The 26,917-nt window shown below is 33.9% G+C and overlaps 1 protein-coding gene across 2 annotated transcripts in view; it reads right to left on the bottom strand.

Moving 5' to 3' along the window:
• FMN1 (formin 1) overlaps positions 1-26,917 on the bottom strand; it is a 477,206-nt gene that overhangs the window by 241,082 nt on the left and 209,207 nt on the right. For both annotated transcript variants that reach the window (XM_031952031.1, XM_031952033.1), the window contains one exon: positions 18,837-18,898. In XM_031952031.1, the coding sequence (XP_031807891.1) occupies positions 18,837-18,898 (62 nt within the window). The remainder of the gene's footprint in view (positions 1-18,836; positions 18,899-26,917) is intronic.

The following is a 26,917-nucleotide window of genomic DNA, read 5'->3' as shown; positions in this document are numbered from 1 at the left end:
TAAACAAAAGAAAAATTTTAGTAGAAAGAAGGTCAAACTGACCTCCAGTGGTGATGGGGAGAAGTGTCTTCCAACAGAACATAATTCTTAAACTAGTAAATTGCTTGTTTGTGAGGAAATTATATAAAAGGGCCTAAGATATTTACAAACTTTTAGGTGGACAATATAATTTGAAATTTGTCAAACATTACTTATGCAGAGTTGAGAACTAAAAGCTACTGTTACTAATCATATAATAATCCCTCCTTTCCAATAGCCTATGATTTCTTTTCTGGTAGCTACTGTGGGGAAGTAATAAATTTCAAGAATCATTCATCTCCACCATGAAACAGGATTAGACTTACCAAAGAATTGCCTTTTATTGTTATATTTTCGTGTATTCTTTCCTAGGTCCCTCAGTAAATTATAAACTCCTCTAAGTTAGGGATGGTATATCTAGCTTCTTTGAATTCCAAAAAATTAATATATATAACAAGGAGTCAGTAAACATACACAAAACTAGAAACTCAGTCATATGCAGATGGAAATTAGGTAGTTTGTTTAAATATAGAGATAGACTGGTCATCCTGCCATTTAGGGGAGGGGGTGGGGGGGGTAAGAGGTGAAAAATTGGAACAAGAGGTTTGGCAATTGTTAATGCTGTAAAGTTACCCATGTATATATCCTGTAAATAAAAGGCTATTAAATAAAAAATAAATAAATAAATAAATATAGAGATAGGCAGCAATAAAAATTATTTTCCCATCTTTTTTTAAAATTTACAACAAAAAATACAACAGAGTATAAAGAGACCAAACTTGGCCCTCTTTCCCTCTCAAAAAAAAAAAAAAAAAGAGAGAGAGAAAATGCACTTCCTTGCCTTCTTTGTAAAAGTGAAGAACTATGGGTATAGAACATTGTATATACTACCTGGTTTGGTTGATAGAAAATTCTGCATTTGCATATTCTACAAAAAATTTTCAATTTTGGAAGGTATAAGCTACCTTCTTCTTCTAAGTAGTATATTCTCAGGTATATAAACTAATTGGAATATTAATCTGAGTAAAATAATTTGGAAGGTAAATATATTGTCCACCCAAACTACATAAAGCTTTTTTTTTTTTTTTTAACACAAATGGTATTTGGAATATATACATACATATATATATATATATATATATTAATATTAATTTATTTCTCACTCCTAATACACATTTAACCTAAAATCATTTTTCACATGTTTAACCAGTATTATCATCCAAAATAGCTTTATGTTCATTTTACATATTTAATATTCATTCATCTGTCCAGATGTTACATCCCTTCAAGAGAATCAAAGGTCCTTGAAGGCAATGATTATTGTGTTTTTGTATTTCCATTTTCTGTGGCTAACACGTGGCCCATAGTACTTATTTAAGAAATGCTTCTTGACTAATTAATCAAGTTACTGAAAATAGTAGAGACCTGTATTCCTAATATTAGTCAAGATTATTTCATCCTCTTCTCAGTTCCTTCCACCACAAATAAATGATTAATAACTACTTCTAGTAAATATCAACTATATTGAGTCCTACAAAAGTATAAACAATGAGCTAAGGATAAATCATCAGTATGACAATATAGTACCTGCTGATACCCACCCACTTTCCAAGCAAGAGCAAAACAGTCAATACAACTAAACCTTCCCCTTGGTTAACACCCTTAGGTTCCATGATTCATCTATTGCCCTTTCATTATTTACATACATCTTTCTAAATACTTTGGTAAATAGTACATGAAAAAGAAAGGTGGTGGGACAAGGATAGGAAGAACATCACAAATTCAGGTGGAGAGGTGACAGGGCTTTAGTTCAGTGGGAAAGTCCTTCCCTTGATCTCATCCTGTCCCTACTTCTCAATTCCCCCCTGATACTATTTGCCTCTTCACCCACTACCTGAGCCACCTTAAATCATGAAACTTCCGTCACAAATAAAACAACAATCTACCAACAATAAAAGACACAAAAGGGCTCTTGTTTCCCAGAACAGACACTAGATTTCAAAGATCAAGTTTTTCACATATCTGGGGAAAGTAATGTTCAATAAACTTTTGGAGAAAGTTATGTTATAGAAATCTAGTGGTGAATCCAAATTTTTTTTTTTTTTCAGATAGAAATGTAACTAAAAAGTCCCCTTTTCCATGAGTCTATATCCTTTTATAAAGGACTTCAAGATTCATAAAGAGGTATAAGGTTGCAGAAGAGGCAGAGCAAATAAATGCATTCTGACTCAGTACAGCTTTAATCCAACCAGACCCTTAAGTAACAGGCAATTAACAAATTATTTGGCTTCTTATGTCATTTAAAATCATTCTTTTGTGAATACTGGTAGCTACTCCACTGGAACCCAACTACCGTGTGTGTGTGTGTGTGTGTGTGTGTGTGTGTGTGAGAGAGAGAGAGAGAGAGAGAGAGAGAGAAGGAGGGAGATAAACACATTACATTTCATTTAATCTAGAGGTTTCATGCCATTCACTTCACTAAATAACACATTCTGGATTTTTCACAGCCATATACTAACTGATAAGTGCTGATACTACACTTGGTATAAATGTACCTAAGCCAAGAGTCACCCCCAAACAATAAACATATGAAAAATATTACTGAAACAAAAACTACCCAAGCACCTTCATCATACAAACACTTCTAGACTACAGAGCAAGCCAAAATAAACCACAATGAAATGGTCAACAATCATGCTCTCCTACCTCCATGACAAATCAGCAAAGAGGATCTCAAAACACAAATATGCCTGGACTTGTTCGAGGAAACTAACAGAACTATCTACTTTATGTGGGAACATCCCACAGACAGGTGATGGCATGGAGAAACAGTAATATTCTTTTTCCTCAATGATGCTAGGAATCAAGAAATTCAGAGGAATTTATATGGCACATTGTAGGAAGTAAGGGCTGAGAAGAAGAAGAGTAAATATATTTGAAGTAAAAAAAAAATAAATGAATGGATAGATGAGTTAAAAACCAGATTTTACTACTTTCTCACTTTATGAACTTATAAAAATAATTTATGGATTTCTTGAATCCTAGTCTTCTCATCTGCTAAATGAATACAACCAATAATTAGGACCAGAGTGATAAAATGACGGAATAGCATTTCTCAAACAGGGGACGGGACCAAAGGAAGGGAGAGAAAGTTGAAGGAGAGAGACTTGTTACCTATATCCATATGACCAGTGTAAGACTGCCTGCTTCTCTTCCTAACTTATATCCTGCTATACAGTCCATTGTTACTTTGGCCCCTGATATTTTTTCCTCTTTTCCAAACTCCAACTTTAAATAAGCAAACTAGGGAAGAATAATGTAGTTTCTGAAGTAATTCAATTAAAAGAAGGCTATTACCATTGCTCTCTTCCCATCTAAGTTATTACTTAGAAATAGTAATTTCCTAGAAATTGGTCTACAAAAGTTATGAAAGTCAAGGCACCTATATATTAAACAGGGATAGGGACTGAATCTGGGATTACATAATTATAATCTCATATAATCCAACACAGTAGTATTAAATATCTTGAAATATAATTTCCAAGGAATTAAAACAAAGGAATTGGACCTGTGTTCTGGCTGGTATAAGGAACTCCCAGGAGAGGAAACTCCCTTCACCAATGTAGCTCCATAAAACCTTCTCCACAATTAATAGTCTTAGAGAATGACCTACAGTACAAAAGGTTAAGTGAGTGGCTCAGGCTCACATAGTCAGAATGGGTAAGAAACCAAGTACTTCTAATTTTGAAGCCATACTGTCTCTCTGATATAGCAATTTAAAAGATGGGGAGATGAAAAGGTTTGCTAGAACATAATTGGATATAAAAATTTAAACATTGTGTTTCCATTATGAAGATAGATCCTTATCTTCATTCCCAAAATGGAAATACAGTAAAGTTCTGAAGGTTCTAAAAGCAAGTCAATTCCTTTTTCAATCCCTTCCTTCTTGAATGTAGACTTAGATGACCCTGGTAAAATCTGCCCAAAGTCACTGTCTGAGTTTCTTTAACTGTAAAATGGATAATAATATCACCTACCTCCCAGAGCTGCTGTGAAGATCAAGTGAAATATTTGTAAAGCACTTACTTAGCTTAGTGCCTGACACCTAGCAGGTACCTAAATAAATACTGGCTTCCTGCCTCCCTCTATATTTTCTGCCTTTCTTTCTTTCCTTTCTTCTTCCCCTTTCACTAGCTATTTTCTCAATCCTTTCATCCAAAGACTGTACTGTAGCTCCAACAATACTACATCCTTTTAATGATTCTTCTAGTGAAATAGGAAGCTAAGAAAAGTCCATTGAGTCAGTAGTAAATCAGAGAGATCTACGTGTCTTTTCAGCTTTCTCATCTAACATACTATGCTGTCCATGAAAAGCATGCAACTTAAACACAAGATATGAGAAAAGGAATTTCCCACAATGTTTGTTAAAAGTATATTAGTGTTATGCCATTTTAGTATATGGTCAGAGATTTTTTTTTAACAATTTTTATCATATTCCCATTATACGTCTAACATTTTACTGACATTATAGGCAATATAAAAGAAATGTCAGACACAGTCCTTACCTGGAAGGATCCAAAAATCTAGACAAGAATAAATTAAAATATATTAATTATTGGTCCCCCAAAGAAAAGTTTTAAAGATATCAGGGACTTCTGAAATCTATTTCAATCCCATTATTTTATATATGAAGTAATGGAGACTCAGAGAAGTTAAATTACTAATATCACACAGTTAATTGATAGTAAAGCTATAACCTTGGTTTCCTGATCTCAGTTAAGTGTCCATTATACATCCATTTCACATCCATTATACAGCATCTCAACAAGGGGATGGCTTTCAATATTGGAGCTAAGCAAAAAGTAGAGTGGCAGAAATGCAGATAGATTCAATGGAGCCTCTAAGATTTAAAATTAATAAGAAATTTGAGTTAGTAGCAAAACACCAACCTAGGTTTCTTGATTCCCATTTGAGAGTCTCTTCTACCATACCATACAACCTCTTCTGAAGTGAAGCATCAGAATAATAAATTCCAATGTTCAAAATGTTTCAGCCTCACTGATAGTCTCTCACCTGAAACCAATAATCTTCTCAGAAAAGCCACCTCATGTCCCAATGACATTTCAAAGACTGCAAGCAGAAAATGCAGAGACAACTATGAAGCTTGAAACTGGAATTGCTAAGAAGCAGCCTATAAGATGAGCAACCAGCTGTATATTGCACATGAGTAATGGAAGCACTTGTTATTCAGCAACCCACCTATTTTTGCAGGACCAGAGTTTGGCATAATGCAATGGTATCTGCCTGTGATGTAAGATGAAATCCTCCAAAGGGAGGAGACAAAGCACTTCCTGGGACTATTCAACACTTAAGAAATTATTTTATTCATTGCATAGAAACAAAAATTATAGTTATACTTCATAATTATATAATGCCTTCAGGCTTATATAGTTCTAGCTTTCCACAACAATTCTGAATTAGGATTCTATGCCCCAAATCAGGATTCATATCTCAAAACTAGAAAAGAGCTCACAGTTGTCCAATGCAACTACTTGATTTTAGAGAAGAATACACTGGAAACCAGAAGGATGAAATGCCTCCTCTAATATAACACAGGTGACAGTGGCAGAGTCTGAAAGCAAATCTAGTCCCTGACTACAGATTCCATGCTTTCCATAGAAGCCCAATGACTTTTTTGAAGCATGCCTCTTGGCTTTTATTTAGTGACCTAAAGTGATAACTGGCATACAAATCATAAAATGCAAATAGAGAGGTTTGGAAGACTTCACTTCCAATGCAACTGGTTTTTCTATACTTCTATTTTATTTGGCACATGAAAATTGATCAAAAGTTCAATTAAGCTAACAGTCTTATACCATGAGCCTTATGGTTCCACTGTGTCACAGTGGTGATATCAACAGTTTCTATGCAGGTGTACAAATGATTCTTGGATTGTAAATCACTCTTCTCCTTTTCCCTTCCTCCATTTCCCAGAAAGTAATAGATTATCTGCTCAGTGTTGGTAGTGAGAAACATAAGATTTTGCAAATCAGCCAAATTATTTTTAAACCCCAATAACTTCAGTTCCAACACAATTTCTGTTCATTTTAGTTCCATCAGCAAAATATAAGTCTGAAAAAGTGGGCCCAAGGGGTACATTGTATGGATACAATTATTTTGTGGCACTTTCAACTTTATTTCCACAAAAAGATTAAGAAAATGCACAGTTTTTCCTAACGGAGACACACAATTTTGTTCCACTAGGGACAACAAAACACAGCATAAATTCACATCCAGCTTGGAGTTCATTTCTACATTCCTTTAAGCCTAATCAAGCTATTATAAACCTGAATGCATTTAACAATGAATAGAACCACTAGAGACTCTAATAAAGAGTTTTGCCTGTGCCAAGGGCTATGATCCTGATTTAACAGAATAAAGGGAAAAGCTTACTTGGTAAAGTAACTACTTACATCTCTTTCCCCCCATTCCTTCCCTTGGTCACATTAGTGGTTAGGAACTGATAAACTCATCTGGCATTTCCATGACACTACTCAAAGCCACAATCTCTTTAATCTGTAACTGCTTCTTACAAAATACATGAGGGATATGTATTATTTTCCATTTTTCACAAAAAGAGAAGCAGGAAACCAAACAGGTCATATCTGGCTTAAATGCATTGCTGCATGATAGGGAACTCATATGCAGACCTAAGTTAAGTGGCTTATTCAAATCACCTTCTAGGGCATTTGGAAAATTTGGGAAATTCAACATGATTTATACATATGAATAGGTTTTCCAATAAAGTAGGAGATAATAAAGATGTGAAAATAATGAAGGGAAAACTAGAGAAAGGAAAAGATAATGTGAAGAAAAAAAAGAAGGGATTGAAAGTAACTGATATTAAAAAGGTAAAGAGGACAGGAATACAATGATTCTAAACTATATATAAGCAATATTATGCTGAAGTTACTCTATGATGAATAAATTCACGAGCTTGGAAACCTATGAGAGATAATTTACTTTAATTCCTTCATTTTTCAGATCAGAATATTGAAGCCTAGAAAAGTGAATTTATTTTTCCAAGGTCATATAAATCGATTTGAGTAGCCAGGGCAAGCCAGGAATCTGCACTGGATAAACATTCCAATGCACTTGGGATGAGTTTATAAATTCTCTGGCTCTAGGCTTTCCCCTTAGTGAAAGATGGAGTCCATGTCTCTTTATTCCAGGTTCCATAATCTTCACTATCCCAAGCTGCCCTTCCATTTTAAGACTATGGGAAAGCAATGTTACTAAATGAGACCTTGGTGACCTAAAAAGAAATCATGAAATTTTCTAAAGTACCTAACTTTGCACAGGAATGTAAAACATTTATTAAGCACCTACATATAAGGTAATAGGGTGTAATGAAAACAAATTTATTTACATAATATTTTATGGCTTGCAAAGAACATATTAACAATTCTGTGAAGGAGTTACAATTATTATTGTTACTTCCAATTTACAGAACAGTAAAATGAAGCTCAGTAAAATTACAATGAGGTGCTTATAGCCACATCACTTCATAAGTATTAGAGGCAGAACTCAAATTCTTGGTTTATCTGCCTCCAAGTTCAATGTTCTACCAGTCATTCCATGTTGTCTTTTGCTAAAAGGCACTTTTTTTTAAAGGAATTGGGTCCCAAGAGTTTAAGTTAGATACCAAAATAAAAGGTCTTCAACTGGAATAAAGAAAGGGAATAAGATCTGGACCCATTATTTCACTGATGAGCACAGAAATGAAGGCAAACTGAAATGTCCTATTTCACAAAAAGAGAAAAATTTAGATTGTTCACATATCTCAGAGCGGTCATATCTGCACTGTATTTTTCCCTCAATAGTTTTGGAATTGTTGAGTTTATTATGTAGAAATTATCAAATGATTTCTCAGGTACTAGGAACAAACAAAGAAGAATGAGTTGTTATTTTTCCAAGAATAACATATCTTGACTATAAGTTAGAATCAGAACAAAGTGTAAAAATGAGCCCAAAGATCCCAAATTTGAAGTATGGGTCATAAAACTTGGAAGATATTTGGCTCAATTTGTTAGTCCAGGGCAGAGGGAGGAGGGAGATCAAGGGAGTGAAGACCCTAAGGCAAAATAAAGGACTTAAAACAAAACAAAATTCTCTATTACATAAGAATTTTTTAATCTTAAGTCATAAGTTATTCAATATAATAAGTAAACTTGGAGACTGGGAAAAAGCTTACACTGCAATTTTGGAGAATCATTCATCTTCTTGGCCTCAGTTTCTTTATATGGCAAAAATGGAGCCAAAAATACTTGCCATGTAATAACTATAGAAAAGTCTATAAAAGGATTTGAGAATACTTTGTTTATTTAAATATTAGTTCTTTGACCTAAAATGATTCAGTTTACTAGTATTAGTCTGGAACTGAAAATGTCATCACAAATGCATCTTATTACATGTGAAACAGGGGTGGTAGTCTCACTGCCTTGTTCATATATCAATATATATTTAATAATAATATGAATTAAATTGTAACATTTTAAAATTGTTTACTAGCTTCACTCCTTTTAACTCTCCAGTTATATTTTTTAACTGACAGAATCAAAGAATAGAGTGATAGAGTTGGAATAGCTCATCTAGTCTATACCTTTCATTCATTCAACATATGGAAGTTGAAAATAGTGGAGATTACTGCTCATTTTTTCTCCTCCTAGACTTTAGAATCACCATTATTTGTACCTTATGGACAGAAACCCACTCTTTTTTCTTGGTAGAAATCATATTTTCCCTCATTCCAAAAAGATAGTCAATTCAGATAAACAAAATATTCATATTAATGTTTACTCCTTAAATTATGAAAAGCACTTTATTAAAGAACTCAGTGATGCTATGAGATCGCAAGAAATATTAGAACACAATACTATATTAAACAAAATTATAGGAAAACATATAGAGAACATGTAAAATATCTGTTATTAAAAAACAACTGATCTGGGAATGAGGTCAAAGAGAGAGAATTTAAGATACACTGGACTCAATGAAAAACATTAAAAATCTAGATGCTATAGCTCAAAAAAAAAAAAAAAATCACATGCTGAGATCTAGTAGAACCAAGAGCAAAGTGAAAAATGAAAACACATGCAACAGCCTGCTATATGAATTAGCTTGTTTTAAGCCTAAGGGAATTATAGTAGGGACAGCTAGGCAGTATAGTGCATAGAATCCCTGCCCCAGAGTCAAGAGGACCTGAAGTAAAATCCGACCTCAGAAGTACTACTTGTGTGATCCTGAGCAAGTCACTTAATCCCAAATGGCTTAAAAAAAAAAAATGAAATAAATATACACACACACACACATATAAATAGCCCCTCATATCTCCATGATTTCCTCCTCTGCAGTTTTAAAGAATCTTTTTGAGATGAAAAGTGGTTAGTTCAGTCATAATTGCTTTTAAGTCCCAGTTAAGAATATCACTAACATTAATATCACTCTAGTCAATCCCTGACCCTTTTGTGGTTGAGGCAAAAATCAGGTCCCTGGAAGGAAATGTTTGAGTTTTAAAACAGCATGTTATAATAAAGTTTCCATGGATAGAGGCATCAAGGAGGAATGTTCCTAAAAGTGCAGAGCTCTTCTCTGAAGTTACTTTAGTAATTAAATATTCAGGTACACTGATTAGGTCAAACTCACAAACAAACTAAAATTTCAGAAAGGGAAGGAAGGTACTGGTTAACTCAAAAGTTTGTTTTCTTTTCAGTTAGGATATGTTATTTTGTCAATGTAAGGAACTCCTGTAAGCACCTACCATCAAAGGAGAACAACTCATCTATATAGCAATCAATTTCTTAGAGAATTTTGCCAGGGCATTGAGCAACCAAGAGACTTGCTTAGCATCATATAGCTAATAATTATGAAAGACAGAACTTTAATTCAGATCTTCCTTATTCAAAGGTCGGCATGCCATTTGCTCTATCAGATTTTGAAACAAAGAAATGATTTTGAAATGATTTTTTAAAATTGCATTAAAGGGACCAGATACAATATGTAAAACTTTCATAGAAGGAACAAAATCCTCAACAGATAGAAGTAGAAAGCTTAATACGACTTGATTTGGAGGAGGCAGCATAATTCTTCAAACATTTGAAGATTTATCATATGGAAAGGGAATTAAAGCTGCCCTCTTAGGTCCTTCAGGCAGTAGGTGAAAAAAAAAGGACAAATTTAGATTTTACATTATGGGGAGGGAAAGAAAATTATTTCCTAACAATTATGTTCCACTTAAGGAGGGAACTCAGCTCAAAATATCTCATTTTCCCCCTAACTGCACCAGGGCATCTGTATTTCTCTATTGTATCTTCCTCTACCCCACTGTTTTTTAGCTTTCTTTTAAGTGTTATCTCCCCTTCCCCCCATTAGATTCTAAGCTCCTGGAGGACAGGAACTGTCTTTCTTTTTCTATATTTATATCTCTAGAACTCAAGAGATTCATGTGCCACATATAATGGACATTTAATAAATGTTTATTGACTACTAACTTACTGACTAGACTTGTTCCAAAGTAAAACGAGCTGCCTCAGGGGATTGGGGGGAAGGGTGTTCCCTTTTTGGAAGATCTTCAATTAAAGGATAGGTGATTACTAGTCAAATATGTCAGGGGCAGATTCCTGTTTGGCGTACAGATTTTATGAGTCAGCTAGCTAGCATAGTGGTTAGAGTGTTAGACCTTTTATCAGAAAGACTCATCTTTATGAATTAAAATCTTACTAGCTGTGTGACCTTATGCAAGCCACTTAACCCTGTTTGCCTCAGTTTTTTCATCTGTAAAATGAGCTCGAGAAGGAAATGGCAGTATCTTTGCCAAGAAAACCCAAAATGAGGTCACATAGACATGACTGAAAATGCCTGAAAAACAATGGATTTTATCACATGGTTCTTAAATTTTCTTTTACCTCTAAAATTGTGTCATTTTCTGAATCAAAGATTTTGATAGAATAAAATTTTGAAGTTGTTGACAGCTCAGAGTCCTTCATTCAAGCTTAGCTTAGCACCTATTTAGCAAAAATAGTTACTAAAAAATATAAGGTAACTCCTTGCTCCTGAAGAGTTTCATCTTAGTTTAGCCCTTTTCTATTACGTTCCTTGATGGTGGAAAAGATCTGTGATTTCCATTAAATAGGATAATGTCCTAGTCTTTCTCTGAAATATGTCCATGCCCAATGAATGTGTCTTGAAAAACCAATTCAAGCATTTGGGTTACATTTTCTAGTATGTGCTCTGGATGTTAAAATTGCTAATTGCAACCTTGGTTAAAGTGATGCGAAAATTCCCTCAGGAGTTAGTTTACCATGACTACACAATTTCAAGCAGAGGCTATATGACGTTTTCTAGAGAGTACTCTATATGAGTTGGCATGAGCCCATGAAGAGTGTAATGGGTTAGTCAAAATCAAAAGCTCTTAACTGGTACAGCTATGACTTAAGCCTAAGACTTCTGACTCTACTACACTGTGTGTGTGTGTGTGTGTGTGTGTGTGCGTGCATGCATGTATGCATTTCCTCTCTATCAATATAATTTTACATTTCAGATGATGTGACTGATAACCATAAGAATCAATAGCTTGAAGGAAAAAGGACTACAGATGTGATTCATGCTTTTTGTTTCATTTAAAATTCCACTTTCCAACCTTTTGATCCTATTTAATCCCTGATGTATAGTTTCTTTTAGGCCCTGAGCCAATGAGCTTATGATGATTACTACAACCATATAAACACCCCTCCAAAAGAAGTCACTGTGATGGAGTGGAAAGAATATTGAATTGAGAATCAAGAAATAAGGTTCTTTATGACCCTGGCCCCATCAGTAACTAGCGATGTCATTTTGGACAAAATCACTTCTTTCTGAGCTTTAACTTTTCTCCTCTGTGGAATGAAATGATTATATCTATGATCCTCAAAGTCCCTTTTAGTTCTAACATTTTATGAATCCATGGATGAAGCACAGATTCCTTATTTACATATAGAGATCATTAAAGTATATCATACATGGTAAAAGTTCAAGTATTCGTTGGCTTGCCTTACTGATTTGGGAAGATTACTTTTTATATCTCATTTTTTTGCCTTGTTTGATAGTATTATTGCAATTCTTAATTTTCTGAGGCTCACTTAACACAATCAATGGTTATACTTCTTATCTTGATTCTGTATGTCTTTTTTCAGATGTGTTTCTTGGTAGAAAATGAGTTTTATTTTCTTATCTATTCTGTCATTGTCTTTCACTTAGCTGTTATTCAATTTATTCAATTTTTTTGTAAGTAATTGAATTGAGAAATTATCTCAACTCTTGATTTGTTGTCTGTATTTAGAAGTTCTAGACATTACCTTATTTTTTTCAATAAGGTTTTCAGATTTAAAAAATTTATCATATTCTTCTGGAAGAATCATGTTTTTTTTTAAAACAAACATTTAAGAGAGTAAGCACTATTCTATTGTATCTGTCTTTAGGTTTGATCTTTAAGTCATCCCCAACCCCAGAAATCCTTCACTCTGACAACTTCTTCCACAGTCTATGATCAAATTAGTGATTGCTGTAACTAGAGTGTACAATCTATTCCATATACCCATCCCTAGTCAAAACTCTTCTATGTGTATCATTTCCTTCATCTAATGTAAGCTCCATGAAGAACAGAAATAGATTACAGACAATTTTGCTTTTTATTTGTATCCTTAGCACTTAATCATTCCTTGACACATGATAATTGGCTAACATTTTTTCATTCATATATCTTCAAGGTTGATGACTTTGATTTGTATAGAGTTCCAGATATTTTTGCATCTTGATTTCTCTTTTGCTAGACTTTACATTATATTGATTTTATTGTTTTATTTACTGACCCTTTCCAAACTTTTGACTGTTCCCTCTCCTCCCATCCTCTTAAGAGCATATTTCTAATCTTACCTTTATTGCTAATCTCTTAACTTATGAAACATTCTTTGGTCATGCTCTTTCCAGGAATTAGTCATTTATTTTGTCCTTGTGTCCCTTTCTATTTCCATTGAAGCTATTCTGAACTCTATTTTTTCCTCCATGATCCCATATGCCAACATATTCTTTATTCTTAATCCTTTATGAAAGGCAGGGTCTCTGGAATACAAAAATCGAGTTTTCTCCCTTATTCCATTCTAATGTTAGTGTACTAGCCATTCTTGCTTTCTTTTGTTTTCTTCTGTTTTGTAAAAAGGCTTCTGTAAATCTTTTCTTCCCTTCCCACCCCCTAACAAACATCAGTGAATGGAGAAAGGAAACTTGTTGTGATATGTCACTCTAAGTCCTGTATGATGAGGTCCAGGACTATTTGTTGTCCTTATCTGACAACTCACTCCAAGGCCCATATATTCTACTTATATATTACTGTCTCCTCTACCTATATCTACTATCTCCTCCTATACCTAAATATGCTCTTAAGGTAGTATTCTACCATTATAAGGGCATAATCAGTGAGTCAATGACATGAAGGTCATAAACAGAGGTCATTTAGGTTTAAGGGGCACTCAACATATGGGATAAGCTGGTGATGAGGAGGGTTTAAGTCTTTTCACTTTCCGAAGGCTTTTACATTTGGGTGGCATTTGTGCTTTCCCATCTAATTTATGGACCCTCTATTATTATATATTTGGAACATTTTTTGTTGTTGTAGTTTTGAGGTTAATTAAAGAATGTAGGCTTATTTCAACTACTTTGCTATCCTGTTGGCTACCTCTGTATTGTTTAAAAAAAAAAAAAAAGTTTACATTTATACCATATTTTACCCTAAGTTTGTTTTTGTGGAGGTATTTTTAGAAATCATTTTTTTCCTAATTACTACTATTGTAAATGATAATATTGGGAAGGGGAGCCAATTATTAATTGATTAATCATACCAATTAATTAGTGAATTAGCAAACAAAATTGAAGTCAAAGCTTGATTTAAATATGCCGAACTTGGTTCTACCTATTACATCTTATTCCCATGACTTTGAAAAAGTTATTTGATATCTCTAGGCTTCATTTTTCTCATCCAAAATCAGGGGTACTGGAATAGATGGAATCTAAGTCATTTCTCAAACTATAATCTATGGGGTTCTGATGGGAACATCACTGTTTGATAATGGTGTCATTTAAACAAACAACAACAACAAAAAGTTATGGTCTATTATCAAGTAACAAGAAAAGGAGGAAGCTAGTCATTTTCTTTCTAACAGCAACTTTACCTTATCAAAAGATTTATATGCAGGAAATCCAGGTTCAAATCACAAAACCTTCAGAATGTCAGTTCAACTCATTCAAGTTGTAAATATAATTTCAGAAGTTAAAAACATTTGAATGATGATTTCATTCATTGAGCCAATAACCTGTATTTTTACTTTGGCCTCAGAAGGCAACTACATAATTCTCTGAAGACTTCATTCTGTAAGAAAAGGTTTACTTTTCATATAAAAGCAAAGTATACAATTAAAGGAATCTGGTCATTTGGACTATATGAAGTCCAGGGGCTGCCAAATATCTACTTATACACTGATATCTTACTTAATAACTTTAATAAATGCTTATTGCCTGACCAACAGGATGGGAATCAGACCTCCAGTTTTCTAACTCCAAGTGTGAATGAAAAGAAACCTAAAAAAGGAGATACAACTCTGACACACTTTGGTAAGAATGAAAGCTAATGCATCAACTATGTTACAAGGACTGATCTCTGATATTAAAAGTGGTTAAACAGTGATGTGGATAAGAAAGAGACTATATTATAGAAGGATATTATGAATCAGATAAATATTCTTCTATTTCTCATGATTTGGATTTTCATTCGTTTTTTATTCTTTGTTACTGTTGTTTTATTAGGTAATTTGGATTAAGTGATTTACCCAAGGTTACACAGCCAATATGTATCAAGTATATGAAGTTGGATTTGAACTCGGGTCTTCCTGACTTTAGGGTCATTACTCTATCTACTGGCCATCTAGCTGCCCCATCATGATCTGGATGAAAAATGGATTCAGCGATTGATAACTGCTAATATTCAGACTTTGAGGTTTGCAATATACTTCGTGTATATTATCCAATTTGATCCTAACAACTAACTTGTGCAGTACATACTGCCTTTATTCCCATTTTACAAATGAAGAGATTGAGGCTCAGAGAGGTGAAGTGAATTTCTCAAAATCACATAACTATTTTTTGAGGAAGGTTTTAAACCCAGATCTTGCTGACTCCAAGTCCTTCACTCATTCCAGGAACTCCATGCATTATACTTGGGCCTCTTCCAGTCCTTGAATTTAAATCGGCCAAAGTGATGATTTTCCCTCTGTGTTTCCTCTGCTTTATGTCAAAAGTACACTTTTTTTTTTTTTTTTTTTTTTTAACCAAAATGAAAATTTCAGAGAATTCATTAATTTGAGGCTCTGGTACCTATATCCAGGATACAACATTGGTTAATTCAGTTAGGGGAACTGATTTCTGAAAAATGGTGGCTTTTAAATTAGGAGTCTGAGAACTATACAATGAATTTATTTGTCTTTTCACAAGAAAGTATCAGAAGGTAAAAAGGTTTTATTATGGTTGGTATTTTTTAAATGTACTCTAGAACTTCAATAATATTTGAATTCTCCACATTAGATCTGTCAATTCACTACATATACAAACTTAAATGTTATACCAGCAGTTTTCTGTCCTCATTTAACCAGAAAATTTCCAACTTAACTACTTTAAAGAATTGCAAAGAAATCTTGGCATCTGTAGAATCCTTTGCCTCCAAACCAGACAAAGCCCTTTCTATAGTAAGCATCCTCTATCTTTAAAACAACCCCAGAAAAAAAAAAATGGGACAAACATCAACACTTTTATTATAAAGACTATAAAATCAAAACAACATAAAAGTAATTGCCCAGAAAATCCATTACAAGATAAAGGTCTTTGGTAAGGGTTCACAGTCCTTTGTATTTGTAGTTCCTTAATATAGTTTCTTGAAATTTCCAAAAGAAAGTTGACACATGCAAAGATAAATAACATAGGCTCCTAGGTCAAATATATTTCCATTTAGAAATCCTAATTCCAGAGACATAAAGTGAATAATTCTATGAAGCTAGTTGTCTTGCAGGAGGAAGGAATATTGAGATCACAAACATTTACTTGGAAGAATATTTAAAGGATATCTTCTCCAACTCTTATTTTAGAAATGAAGAACTGAGGTTCCCAGAAGTTAAGTGCCATGTTCAAGGTCATATAGATGGGTAAAAAGTTGGCAAAGGCAGCATTATAAACCAGGTTCTTTGATTCCAAATCCAGCAGTTTTTTACTTCACTAGAATCACCAAGCATTTCATGACATCATGATTTATTCAGGTAAAACACAAATCACAAGCAAATTTTGTCCAAGACATTATGGTGCTTTTTTTTGTTCTTTTAAATTTAAAACAAATTTCACTGAATTAGAATAGTTAAATTTAACCAGTAAACCAGATATTTTAGAACAGAAGCTCCACTGACAACTATTTCAATATAATTGATTTCCTTTGTAAGCTTATTATGTTATGCACTTAAAATTGTTGTTCTGAGAAGGGAGTCCATGTATTGTCAGAGAGTTGGATAGATAATATTAAAAAGATTAATAATTCCTATTCTAAAGTAATTTAAAAACAAAATCAAGGTATTAATAACTACTTATCTTTCTTACTGTGTTTTCTATGTTGTCTATCATTACTTAAGGGTGATAGCATATTCAGACCCTAATCAAAATTTATGTTTTCTTGAATCTTAACCTGGTGTCAAAATCCACCCAGAGTTTCTATACTTCTTTAAGACTTCATATTATTTTGATATTGAGGTCCCTTTAACTACTCTCTCCTCTTCCATTTATGCCTTCAGCTTAAGGATTCCCTTGAAATATTCTCAACTGGTTTTGAAATAATTCTCTACCCTTTTCAGCTCAACTTGGCCTTCTTGAATTTTTGTGCCTTTGCCTTTATTGGGCATTGGTGTTGTTAAAGAATATCTTTCTTCTCCCATCTATTATTTGACTTCTTTAGCTAAATTGTGTGTGTGTGTGTGTGTGTGTTTTTGAGAGAGAGAGATCTGAAATCTACATGCAGTATTGGTCAATTTACAATCTAATCTAGGGGAGAGGGTGGAGGAAGGGAGGGGAAAAATTGGAACAAAAGGTTTGGCAATTGTCAATGCTGTAAAATTACCCATGCATATAACTTGTAAATAAAAAGCTATTAAAAAAAAAAGAAATCTACATGTAAATTATTATCTAATAGTGTGCTGCTACAAGCAACACTTAAAATATAAACTACTTCAGTTAAAGAAATGGATCTCTTTATGTAGATTACTATAGAAAATATACAATAGGAAATTAAAAGTAAAATTGTAATATGTTTCTTCACAAGTTATAATAAAATTGAAAAAAAAAATCTTCAATTGCCTTCATACAATACAGAAAGTAATGTGGAGGTAAAGGAAGAGATCAGGACATCTGGCTCCAAGTCTCACCTCTACTACAAATCTATTTAATCATATAACCTTTTATGGTCTCATTTTCCTCATCCTGAAAATAAGGAGGAGGGACTAGGTGGCATTTGAGATTGATGAATCAATTTAGCTAGTTACTAAGCCACTAAGGTCAGCAACTTGCAAAGAACTTGACTTTATACCCACTATTTTTTAAATTAAGACTGCCAACTCATTTTTCGATGCTTCAGTTAGCACAGGATATCTAATTAGAAATTAAGGTAACCCAAAAGAAAATAGGGAAGTTTGGGAAAAAAGCTTTGAGAAAAAAATGTGTTCTATTTTAGACAAATTGGGGTTAAAATGCTTATAGCACCTTAGTCACACTGACAGACAGTGAGTAATCAAGGCAGTTCTTCCCCAGAGGGCCATTTACCTATGTGGGACATAAGTCAAGCAGTATATCAAAAGATGTGAACTCCTTTTTGTGGATAATAGACTCATGTAATATTAGAACTGAATGGCCTTTAGTTAAGAGCAAGTACTTTCACAGGAGGATCTGAGTTCACATCCAGCCTCAGACACTTAACATTTCCTAGCTATGTGACCCTGATCAAGTTCATTTAACCCCAATTTCCCCCCCCACCCCGAAAAAAAAGCAAATATTTCATTTTATAAATGAAGAGAGGTAAATTGATTTGTTCAAGGTCATGAAGTTGATTGATGATTGATCTATGACTACAAGTCAGATCTACTGCAGCCTAGTAATCTTTCAAATACATTACATATCATTCTATATAACTCTATGTCAAATGATCTTTTTAGCCTTAATTATTATTATTCACTTTCCTGAATCTCAAAACCACAGTCAATAAAGCCTACTTTTCATTTCCTAAATATAACCTAGTTTTCCAATCTTTCCAATTCCAATACTTTTCCAATTTCAGTACAGACACTGAAGTGTCTATAAAGATGATATTTGTACATTGTTGGATTTAAAGGATTTCTCTTGAAAGTTTTACCATCAAATTAGAACTAGGTGGAAATAATTCTTATATGGCGACACTATAATGGCATGTGCATCCTAAATTAGTTTCCATTTAAATAACAATAATCTTTCACTGACTTTCACATTTCTCTTCCCACTCTTTTGAAGGATTTTCCTGAAAAATAAGGATTAAATGTTTTCTGGGTATTTCCAAAACCTGTATTGTCAGAGAAAATTGTCATTTTAAAGGTTTCATCTAAGGGTAAGATTTACTTCAATGTCTGAGAGAAATAGATCAGTTTCCTATAACCAGTAGGACTAAAGAAGTGTACCTGAAGGTTTTCAATTTCTTCTTTGTGTTCCCGCTTCAAGTGTAAAATTGCAGCTTGGTACTCTGTAAAATTACAAAAGAAGTCATTACAAAAGGAGCATGAAATTATTCACAAAATTCAAGTGAACATTCATCTAAGGACAAATGCCCTCCCCTAGAGGTCAACTGAGGAGACTGTCTTGGTCTGAATTCCAAAAGACCAGAAATTTCAAAAAGGGGGCTTATATGAATTGAAATCAAAACATAAAACACATGACATAGGATATGCAAGTACACTATTTGTATACCCTGGGATTACGAGGAGGTCCAAACAGTGATTAAGTAGGCAGGGTAGGGCTAAAAAATATGGATGAATGTTTCATATAAATATTGGGTTGAATGTTTGACATGAGGGAGGAGATGACAACCAATTAACACCCCACAGAGAACAAATATGAACATGCTTAAAAAAAAAAAAAAAGCAGACAGTTGCAAGTAACATGGGTTGTTGGGTTTAGCATGTAAGAACAGAGATACCAAACTTTCAGAAATCTCTGATATCAAACTTTCAGAAATCTCTTAATAGAAATACCTAAGCATGCTCTTTAGAAAACTAGACTTTTAATTTGTACAAACTGAGCTGAAAGTAAAGGCAATTGATCATTTTGACTATAGGCTAAAGAAGACAAGAATGGAGAAAGTGACAGAAAAATTTTCCTTTTAATTGTCCAATTTTAGTTCAAGTTTAATAGTGTTCCAATCCCAAGTACATACAGGTTTGGGAATCCCATCAATCTTACATGAAGTCAAGACAAAATCACAAAGTGGGATCTAAATATATGCTTATTGACCTACTTAATCAAAATTTTTTTTCTAAAATGAAGCTTAACACCATGAAATCATAGTCCTGTAAGAACTAGAATGGAAAGAGATGAAACCTCCATTATATGAACTCTTAAGTCTCATGACAAGGAATGATACAAATAACCCTCATGCCAATGCTATACAGATATATTATGTGGTGAGTGTGATGAGTGAGAAAAAAGAAATGACTTAGGCTTTGACTAAAAAGTCAGTTGAAAATGGGTATTTAGGGGCAGCTAAAAGTCAGGAGGACCCGAGTTCAAATCTAGTTTTAGACACAACACTTTATAAGCTTTATGACTGGCAAATCACTTAACCCCAATTGCCTTGCCAAAAATAAAAAAATAAAATAAAATAATTTTTAAAAATGGCTTATTTAGTCAATAGGGTATCAGTAATCAGGAGGAAGATATTAAGGTCCTGTTCTAACAATGTAGGTCATGATCAATATCTTCCAACCTGACATCTGTTTATAGTTTTGTATAATTACTAAGCATGTTCACATATTGTCTAATTTAATCTTCACTGATAGTAAGAACACTAGATTTGAAGTTACAGGATTTGGACTCAAATCTAAAATCACTTTACTAAGTTTGTAAATTTAGAGTTAGTCTTCTGATTTTAAGTATATCACTTTATTCTATTATGTAGGTTGGAAATGGGAGTATCAATAAGTAGTATACAGCTCTTTTTGTCATAACAGAGGAATAGTTTTTACAAATGAAGGAAGATGGATGGAGACACCTTTTATAACTTCTTGTTTGGTCATTTCAGTCATGTACAACTCTTTGTGATACCATTTTGAGTTTTCTTGGAAAAAACACTAGAGTATTTTGCCATTTCCTTTTCCAGCTCATTTGACAGATATGGAAACTGAGGACAGGTTTAAATGACTGATCCAGTGTCATGCAGCTAGGAAGTGTCTGAGGCTGGATTTGAACTCACTAAGATGAGTGTTCCTGATTTCAAGCCCAGTCTTCCTTAGATAAATGGATAAACAGATGATTTCAATTTGAATGAACAAAAGCAATATATCTAGGATCAAAAGGGAGATGACCTTTTGAGAAAAACTTTTTGAAAACAGTATTTTTGGTAAAAGCCTGATATCAAAGATATATGGGGAATTAGAACAATTTCCTTATAGATAAATGGTCAAGGGATAGGAACAAACAATTCTCAAAAGGATTATAAACTATTAACACTCATAGGAAAGATTATTCTAAATATCTTACAATAAGAGAAATGAAAAAACAAAAATTTTTTTTCACCTCACATCTACAAAATTGGTCAAGGTGACAAAAAGATAGAAATAGTCAATGCTTTATGGGATACAGGAAGATAAGCACATAAATTTAATGCTGAAAGAGTGAATGAATCCAGCCATTCCAGAAAAAATATGAAATTAAGCACTCATGCTCTCCCCCCAAAAGAGAAAGATGACCAAGTGTCTGTTACTTGACTCAGAGAACCCCTACTGGTATATACTTCAATAAAGATCAACACATAAATAAAGAAATCCCTGTATCCAATATTCATGACAGATTTTTTTATGATAGCAGAGAACTGGAAATAAAGTAGAAGCCCTTAGATTGAGAAATGATTCAATAAATTGTAAAACAAATATGATGGAATATTAATGAACCATGATAAATAAGGAGATATCCAGAGATGCTTGGGAGGACTTAATGCAAAGTGATATGGTATGTAGTAAGCTAGGAAAGCTAGGAAAAACAATATACACAATGACCATAGTAATACATAGAATACAGTAATATAAACAAAATTGTAAAATTATATTCTCCTAGAGAAAAGGTGCTAAAATGCTTTTCCTTCCTTTTATTGAAGAGGAATAACACCATGGGATGTGGTATATAGTCAAATGGTATCAATGTATTGGCTGGTTTTGCTGCACATTTTTTTTTTCTTTTAATCTCTGATATAAAGGAAAGCTTTGGGTTTAGGGAAGAAAAGTATATATTCTGAAATAAAATAATAAAACTTTTTTTTTCAAAGGATAAAGAAAGAATCCATATCTGTCAATTTACCATTTAAAAATACTGAGAACACTATTAACATAAATGTGAATAGGCCTATAAATCTAAAGGTTTCCCTCTTCTCCCCTTTCATTCCTCACATAACTAAGACTTTTAAGGATTCCTCTCCTTGTATGGTAATACCTCTCCCTAACATTGCTAAAGCCATATCATACTGTTAAGCACAATATGGGACACATAGTAGACACTCTACCTTCTTGACAAATTTCCTTCCTATCCTTTCTTCTCTTCAGCGCAAGGCTTACAGCCTTCCAGGATGAAAATGAACTAATCTAATAAATTCACTGTACTAATCTAATAAGGATTTAGGTAATTCTAGGCTCTCTTTTGAGCTGTTATTTAACACATAGGAAATTGTTTATAAAAACTTCTAGAAACAGCTATTACATGGCGTCTTATATGAACTAATATACTTTAAATAAAAAAATAATAATATACAAATCACTTCAAATTAGATTGGTATAAAGTCTGTGTAATAACTAAATAAATATACTTGTAAAGTATTTTTCAATAAATAAATGAGTATTATTATTATTATTATTATTGATGTTTATCAGGGGAAACCTCCTCAGTTGGATGACTCTGTCAACCAAAGTCAGACATTACAGGACTTTTAGGCACATTCCAGGGAAGCTGTGGCTTAGAGGCTTCCTATAAAAATCAATGGGCTGAGTGGTCAACAAATGGCAGGCAGATGGGGCTCTTTTCCATACTTTAGGCTTCTTAGATTGTGAGTCTTGACCACAATTTAACTGAAAAGGGTTATATATATAGGGTCTTATACCTGAAAGGAAGGGGGGGGGTGTCACAAAATTATGATTTATTATCAGTAAATGTTTGATTTGTAGACCTCTTTTATATACCCATATACCTGGGGTCATATCAAAATTCTCATGTGAAAAGGGGCCTTGAATGGAAAAAAAAATCTAAGTCATTCTCTTTACTTTCTTCCAGGATAAAATAAAGGAAAGGAAAAGGATTGTCATTTCACCAGGAGTACTAATGATGACAGCAGAAGTACATAAGTAGTCATATATTTGAACAAGTCTGAACTTAAACCTCAATGTCTTTTCTTAGAATAGAGAAAGATGGGAAGAGGGGATTTTGACTTCCCTGAGCAGGGTAGTCTCAGTATAACTTAGACAAGAACAACTTTGGGAATTGCCTCCTGGAAAACTCCAAGATCAAGCATTGCTGAATTTGTGAGTTTGGGTTCCTAACCTTCTAAAGAAGGGGAAAAAAGTACCTTGATGCATCATTCCCTCTAGAATAAAGAAGAGACCATGTAGATCCTGTGCCAGCTCAGCAACCTACTTAGAAAACAATACAGCCTGAATGCTACTCAGGCAGTACAGATCCAAAGTGAATGTGAGTACTTGTTGGGCATCCCTTACCTGCATGTTTTTTTGACCTTGTCTTTGTCTCTATGGTACCTAGCACGATGTCTGCCACATAATCAACACTTAATAAATTCTCAGTGGTGGATAGCCTAATGTTCTATATTTTCTTAGGACTTAGTGAATTTTTGTGTCATGTATTTTCTGCAGTTCATAAAATAGACTATTTCATAATCAGTTATTAAAATTGTGTACTGAGCACATATGCAGGAATTGGAGACCCTATAGACTAGGCACAAGACATATATCCAAGTTGATTCAGAAATTTCTTCAATTTCTGGGGTGGGAACAAAAATAAAAGAGATATGTATTACCTCTTCCATCCACTCAAACAATCTAGCTTGTTTAATTTAAGTCATAGCATTATAGGTTTGGTAGGAAAGCCGTTATGTCTTAACATATTTTATAGATGAGAAAGCTGAGAATCAAAACCTAGTGTTTAAGAGAAGATTTGAACCCAGATCTTTCTGACTACAAGTCTAGTGCTCTGGATCATATTTACGCAGTAGTTTTTTGAAAAAATTCTATTCTAAAACTATTTTCCCTTAAACACTTATACATCATACACTGTGCCATACTCTCTGGAGAGACTCTTTGCTTTTTGGAGACGGCAAACACTCCTGAACTGTTCCATTTTTGTCTGGATACAACCTAGAATACCAGCCCTGAAGGTGAGATCAGTAATTTAATATGCACTACCCTTTCTGTTAAGGGATTATTATCAAAATGCCATGGTTTAATTAGACGTACAGTCTGAAGTGGTCCTTTCAATGACTTTAAAGTTACTACCTAAAATGGTCACTATGTCTGCAAATATCTAAAGGCAAGACCATAACCTCTCTCATATTTAAACCAAGAGAGAGAAAGAGGAACATTTTAAAAAGTTTGACAGTCAGAAGTGACTTACAGATACAGCAAGATATTTGTCAGCAGAAATGTACTAACATAGATCTAAACCAAATAAATTAAACTAAGATATATAAAGATTAAATGACTTGCCGAGAGTAACAAAGCTAAAATTGTCAGAGGAGATATTTGAATGTAGATCTTCCTAACTTTAAGTCCAACATTTTATCCACTATATCATACTGAACATATAGGCACCCAAATTTTTAGGGTACTCCAATCAGAGCCAAACTCAGGGTAAGGTAAATCAGGATTCTGATTTTGAGAGGGCAATTATTTTGACCCCTAATTCCAACTCATATCCCCTCTCTACTACCTTACCACTGCTCCTCCTCATTCTTTAAACTTCAAGAAGGCGGGGAGGTAGGAGATGGGGACTTAATTTTGCTAGCTAATATTTAAAATGGACTATAAGCTTTTTACACACAATCCATAATTCTTTCCTATAAAGCCACCAAGGTGAAATAATTAGATTGTCCATCTTTCCTTCCTCCTCATCATTCTGATCCATTTTTCATTTAAGATTAAGATTCACCTCTGGTGTGCATTTTAACTTGCTTCACTTGTATAAAAGCTATGGATAGGAGTGGCATTGTAACTTATACAGTCTCTGCATTCTCTTAAAGATGACCCTGGATCATCTGCAGGATGCTTGGCAGTACTGCCTTGCATCAGTTTTCCAATATGCCAAATGAAGCTAATAACACAGGCACTGGGATTGCATATTTTGGTATATTATTGGAGTATATAAACTAACCCAAAAAAAAGCCAGGCTTTACATAAATATTGAATGTAAATCTTGATCATTCAGGAAATTCAAATTCTGACTTACACTTTGCCTGGTATGCTCCCGGAAGTGGTCCTACAATTTTACCCTGAAATAAATATTGCAGCATTCTTAATGAAAAAGCTTGAAGGCTCTGCTATTTATACTGTGAATCCCTTGAAAGGTATAACATGATCATATTTGTAATCAGATCATTAAATATGTTAGCTAAAGGTTATTCTTTCACTGGGGCTAACACCCAACAAAAATATATTTTACATTTTACCTCATCCTTAAGTAAATATAATTTCCCAGAGTGTCAGGCTGATAAGTATGAACAAAGTATGCAAACACTCTTGATTAGAAGGCCCAAATTAAAGTGCTATAAGGCAAAGAAGAGGCAAATAGGGAAGTATGGTGAAACATTCATTGCAGTCCTGAATTCTAAACCTGACTATCACGAACTAATTGTGTGACCTTGGCTAATCACTTCTTTCTTCTGGTGATATTTCTAAAACAAGAGGTTGGGCAAGGTGATCAAAAACTCTATAACTTCATAATAATGTCTTCTGATCAGGCCCTTTCTAGAGCAGTAATTATTTATGGGTTCTACAAATATGAGAAAAAGACTTAAAGGATTCAAGGTGACTAAATATGGTTCACAGGTCAGAAAGTAATATCACAGACTTGGCTCTTTTCAATAATGAGGTGATTCAAGGCAATTCCAATAGACTTGTGATGGAGAGAGCCATCTGCATCCTGAGAGAGGATTATGGGGGCTGAATGGAGATCACAATGGAGTATTTCACCTTTGTTGTTGTTTGCTTGGTTTTTTTTCCTTTCTCATTTTCCCCCCTTTGATCTAATTTTGTGTGTGTGTGTACGCAGTATGATGAATGTGCAGTATGGTGAACATGGAAATACATTTATCAGAATTGTACATGTTTAACTTATATTGAATTGCTGTCTAGGAGAGGGCAAAAGGAAGGAGAAAAATTTGGAACACAGGTATTTCAAGGGTAAATGTTAAAAACTATCTTTGCACATTATTATTATTATTATTATTTGAGACAATTGGGGTTAAGTGACTTGCCCAGGATCACACAGCTAGGAAGTATTAAGTGTCTGATTTGACACTCAGCTCCTCTTGACTTCAGGGCTGGTGCTCTATCCACTGTGCCAACTACTATCCAATTACACCAACATGTCCCCTGCATGTATTTTTAAAAAATAAAAAGCTATTGTTATATTTTTTAAAAAGAAAGTAAAATCACCTTCAAAAGGCAGGTCACTCAAATGAGACTAATCAGTAGAAATTGTGTCTTCAGAAATGACTACTTTTGAGAGGGCAGTGGCATAGTAGGTAGAGTACTAGGCTTGGAGTCAGGAGGACCCGAGTTCAGAACTCTTACTAAGTGTGACCCTCAGCCTTTGTCCCAGTTTCTACAACTGTATAAAATGGGGACCCTTGAGAAGAAAAGGGCAAATTGCTCTAATATCGTGCCCAAGAAAACTCATAAAAATTGGGTCACAAAGAGGCAGAAACAACTAAACAACTAAACTTAACAACAACAAAACCAGCATGGAGGAAAATGAGTTCTGAGACTCAGTTATTCTGTTTGGAGCTGAAAGGAGGAGAGAAGGCTTCAAATCTGCAAAGAATTTAATTGTGTAATGGAGGGCTTTATCCAGGTAACCAGTTCTGTCACTGGCCTTATGAAAGTCAATGGACCAACAAAACTATTATCTATTCTGAAGAAAGGATGATAGAACTTGGTCAGAAGGCACTTAATGTGTTCTGTTGAAATACAAAAAAGGAAAAAAGGCTGCTTACTGACACCATGGCCATTCTTAAATTTAACTTCATGAAAATAAATGTGAGGACTTCCCTGAAGGCAAACAATTTTTTATCTGAACAACTGCATGGTTTTAGATTTTGCCCACTGGGTTGAAACTGTAATGCTACTTTTCACTCAATAAAAATAAACTGCAATGTATTTTTAAAGTAGCATTATTATACACTGTCTTTCCATTGCACAATACTTCCTTTTAAGCAAATTCCCAGCAACAAGTCAGCATCTTTTTTGCCAGCTGTCATAACATGGACTGTGTCCTC

Source organism: Sarcophilus harrisii, chromosome 2 (assembly GCF_902635505.1).
Source record: "Sarcophilus harrisii chromosome 2, mSarHar1.11, whole genome shotgun sequence".
Lineage (NCBI taxonomy): Eukaryota > Metazoa > Chordata > Mammalia > Dasyuromorphia > Dasyuridae > Sarcophilus > Sarcophilus harrisii.
The sequence above is the reverse complement of the archived record's forward strand: the minus strand, read 5'-3'. Positions and strand labels throughout refer to the sequence as shown.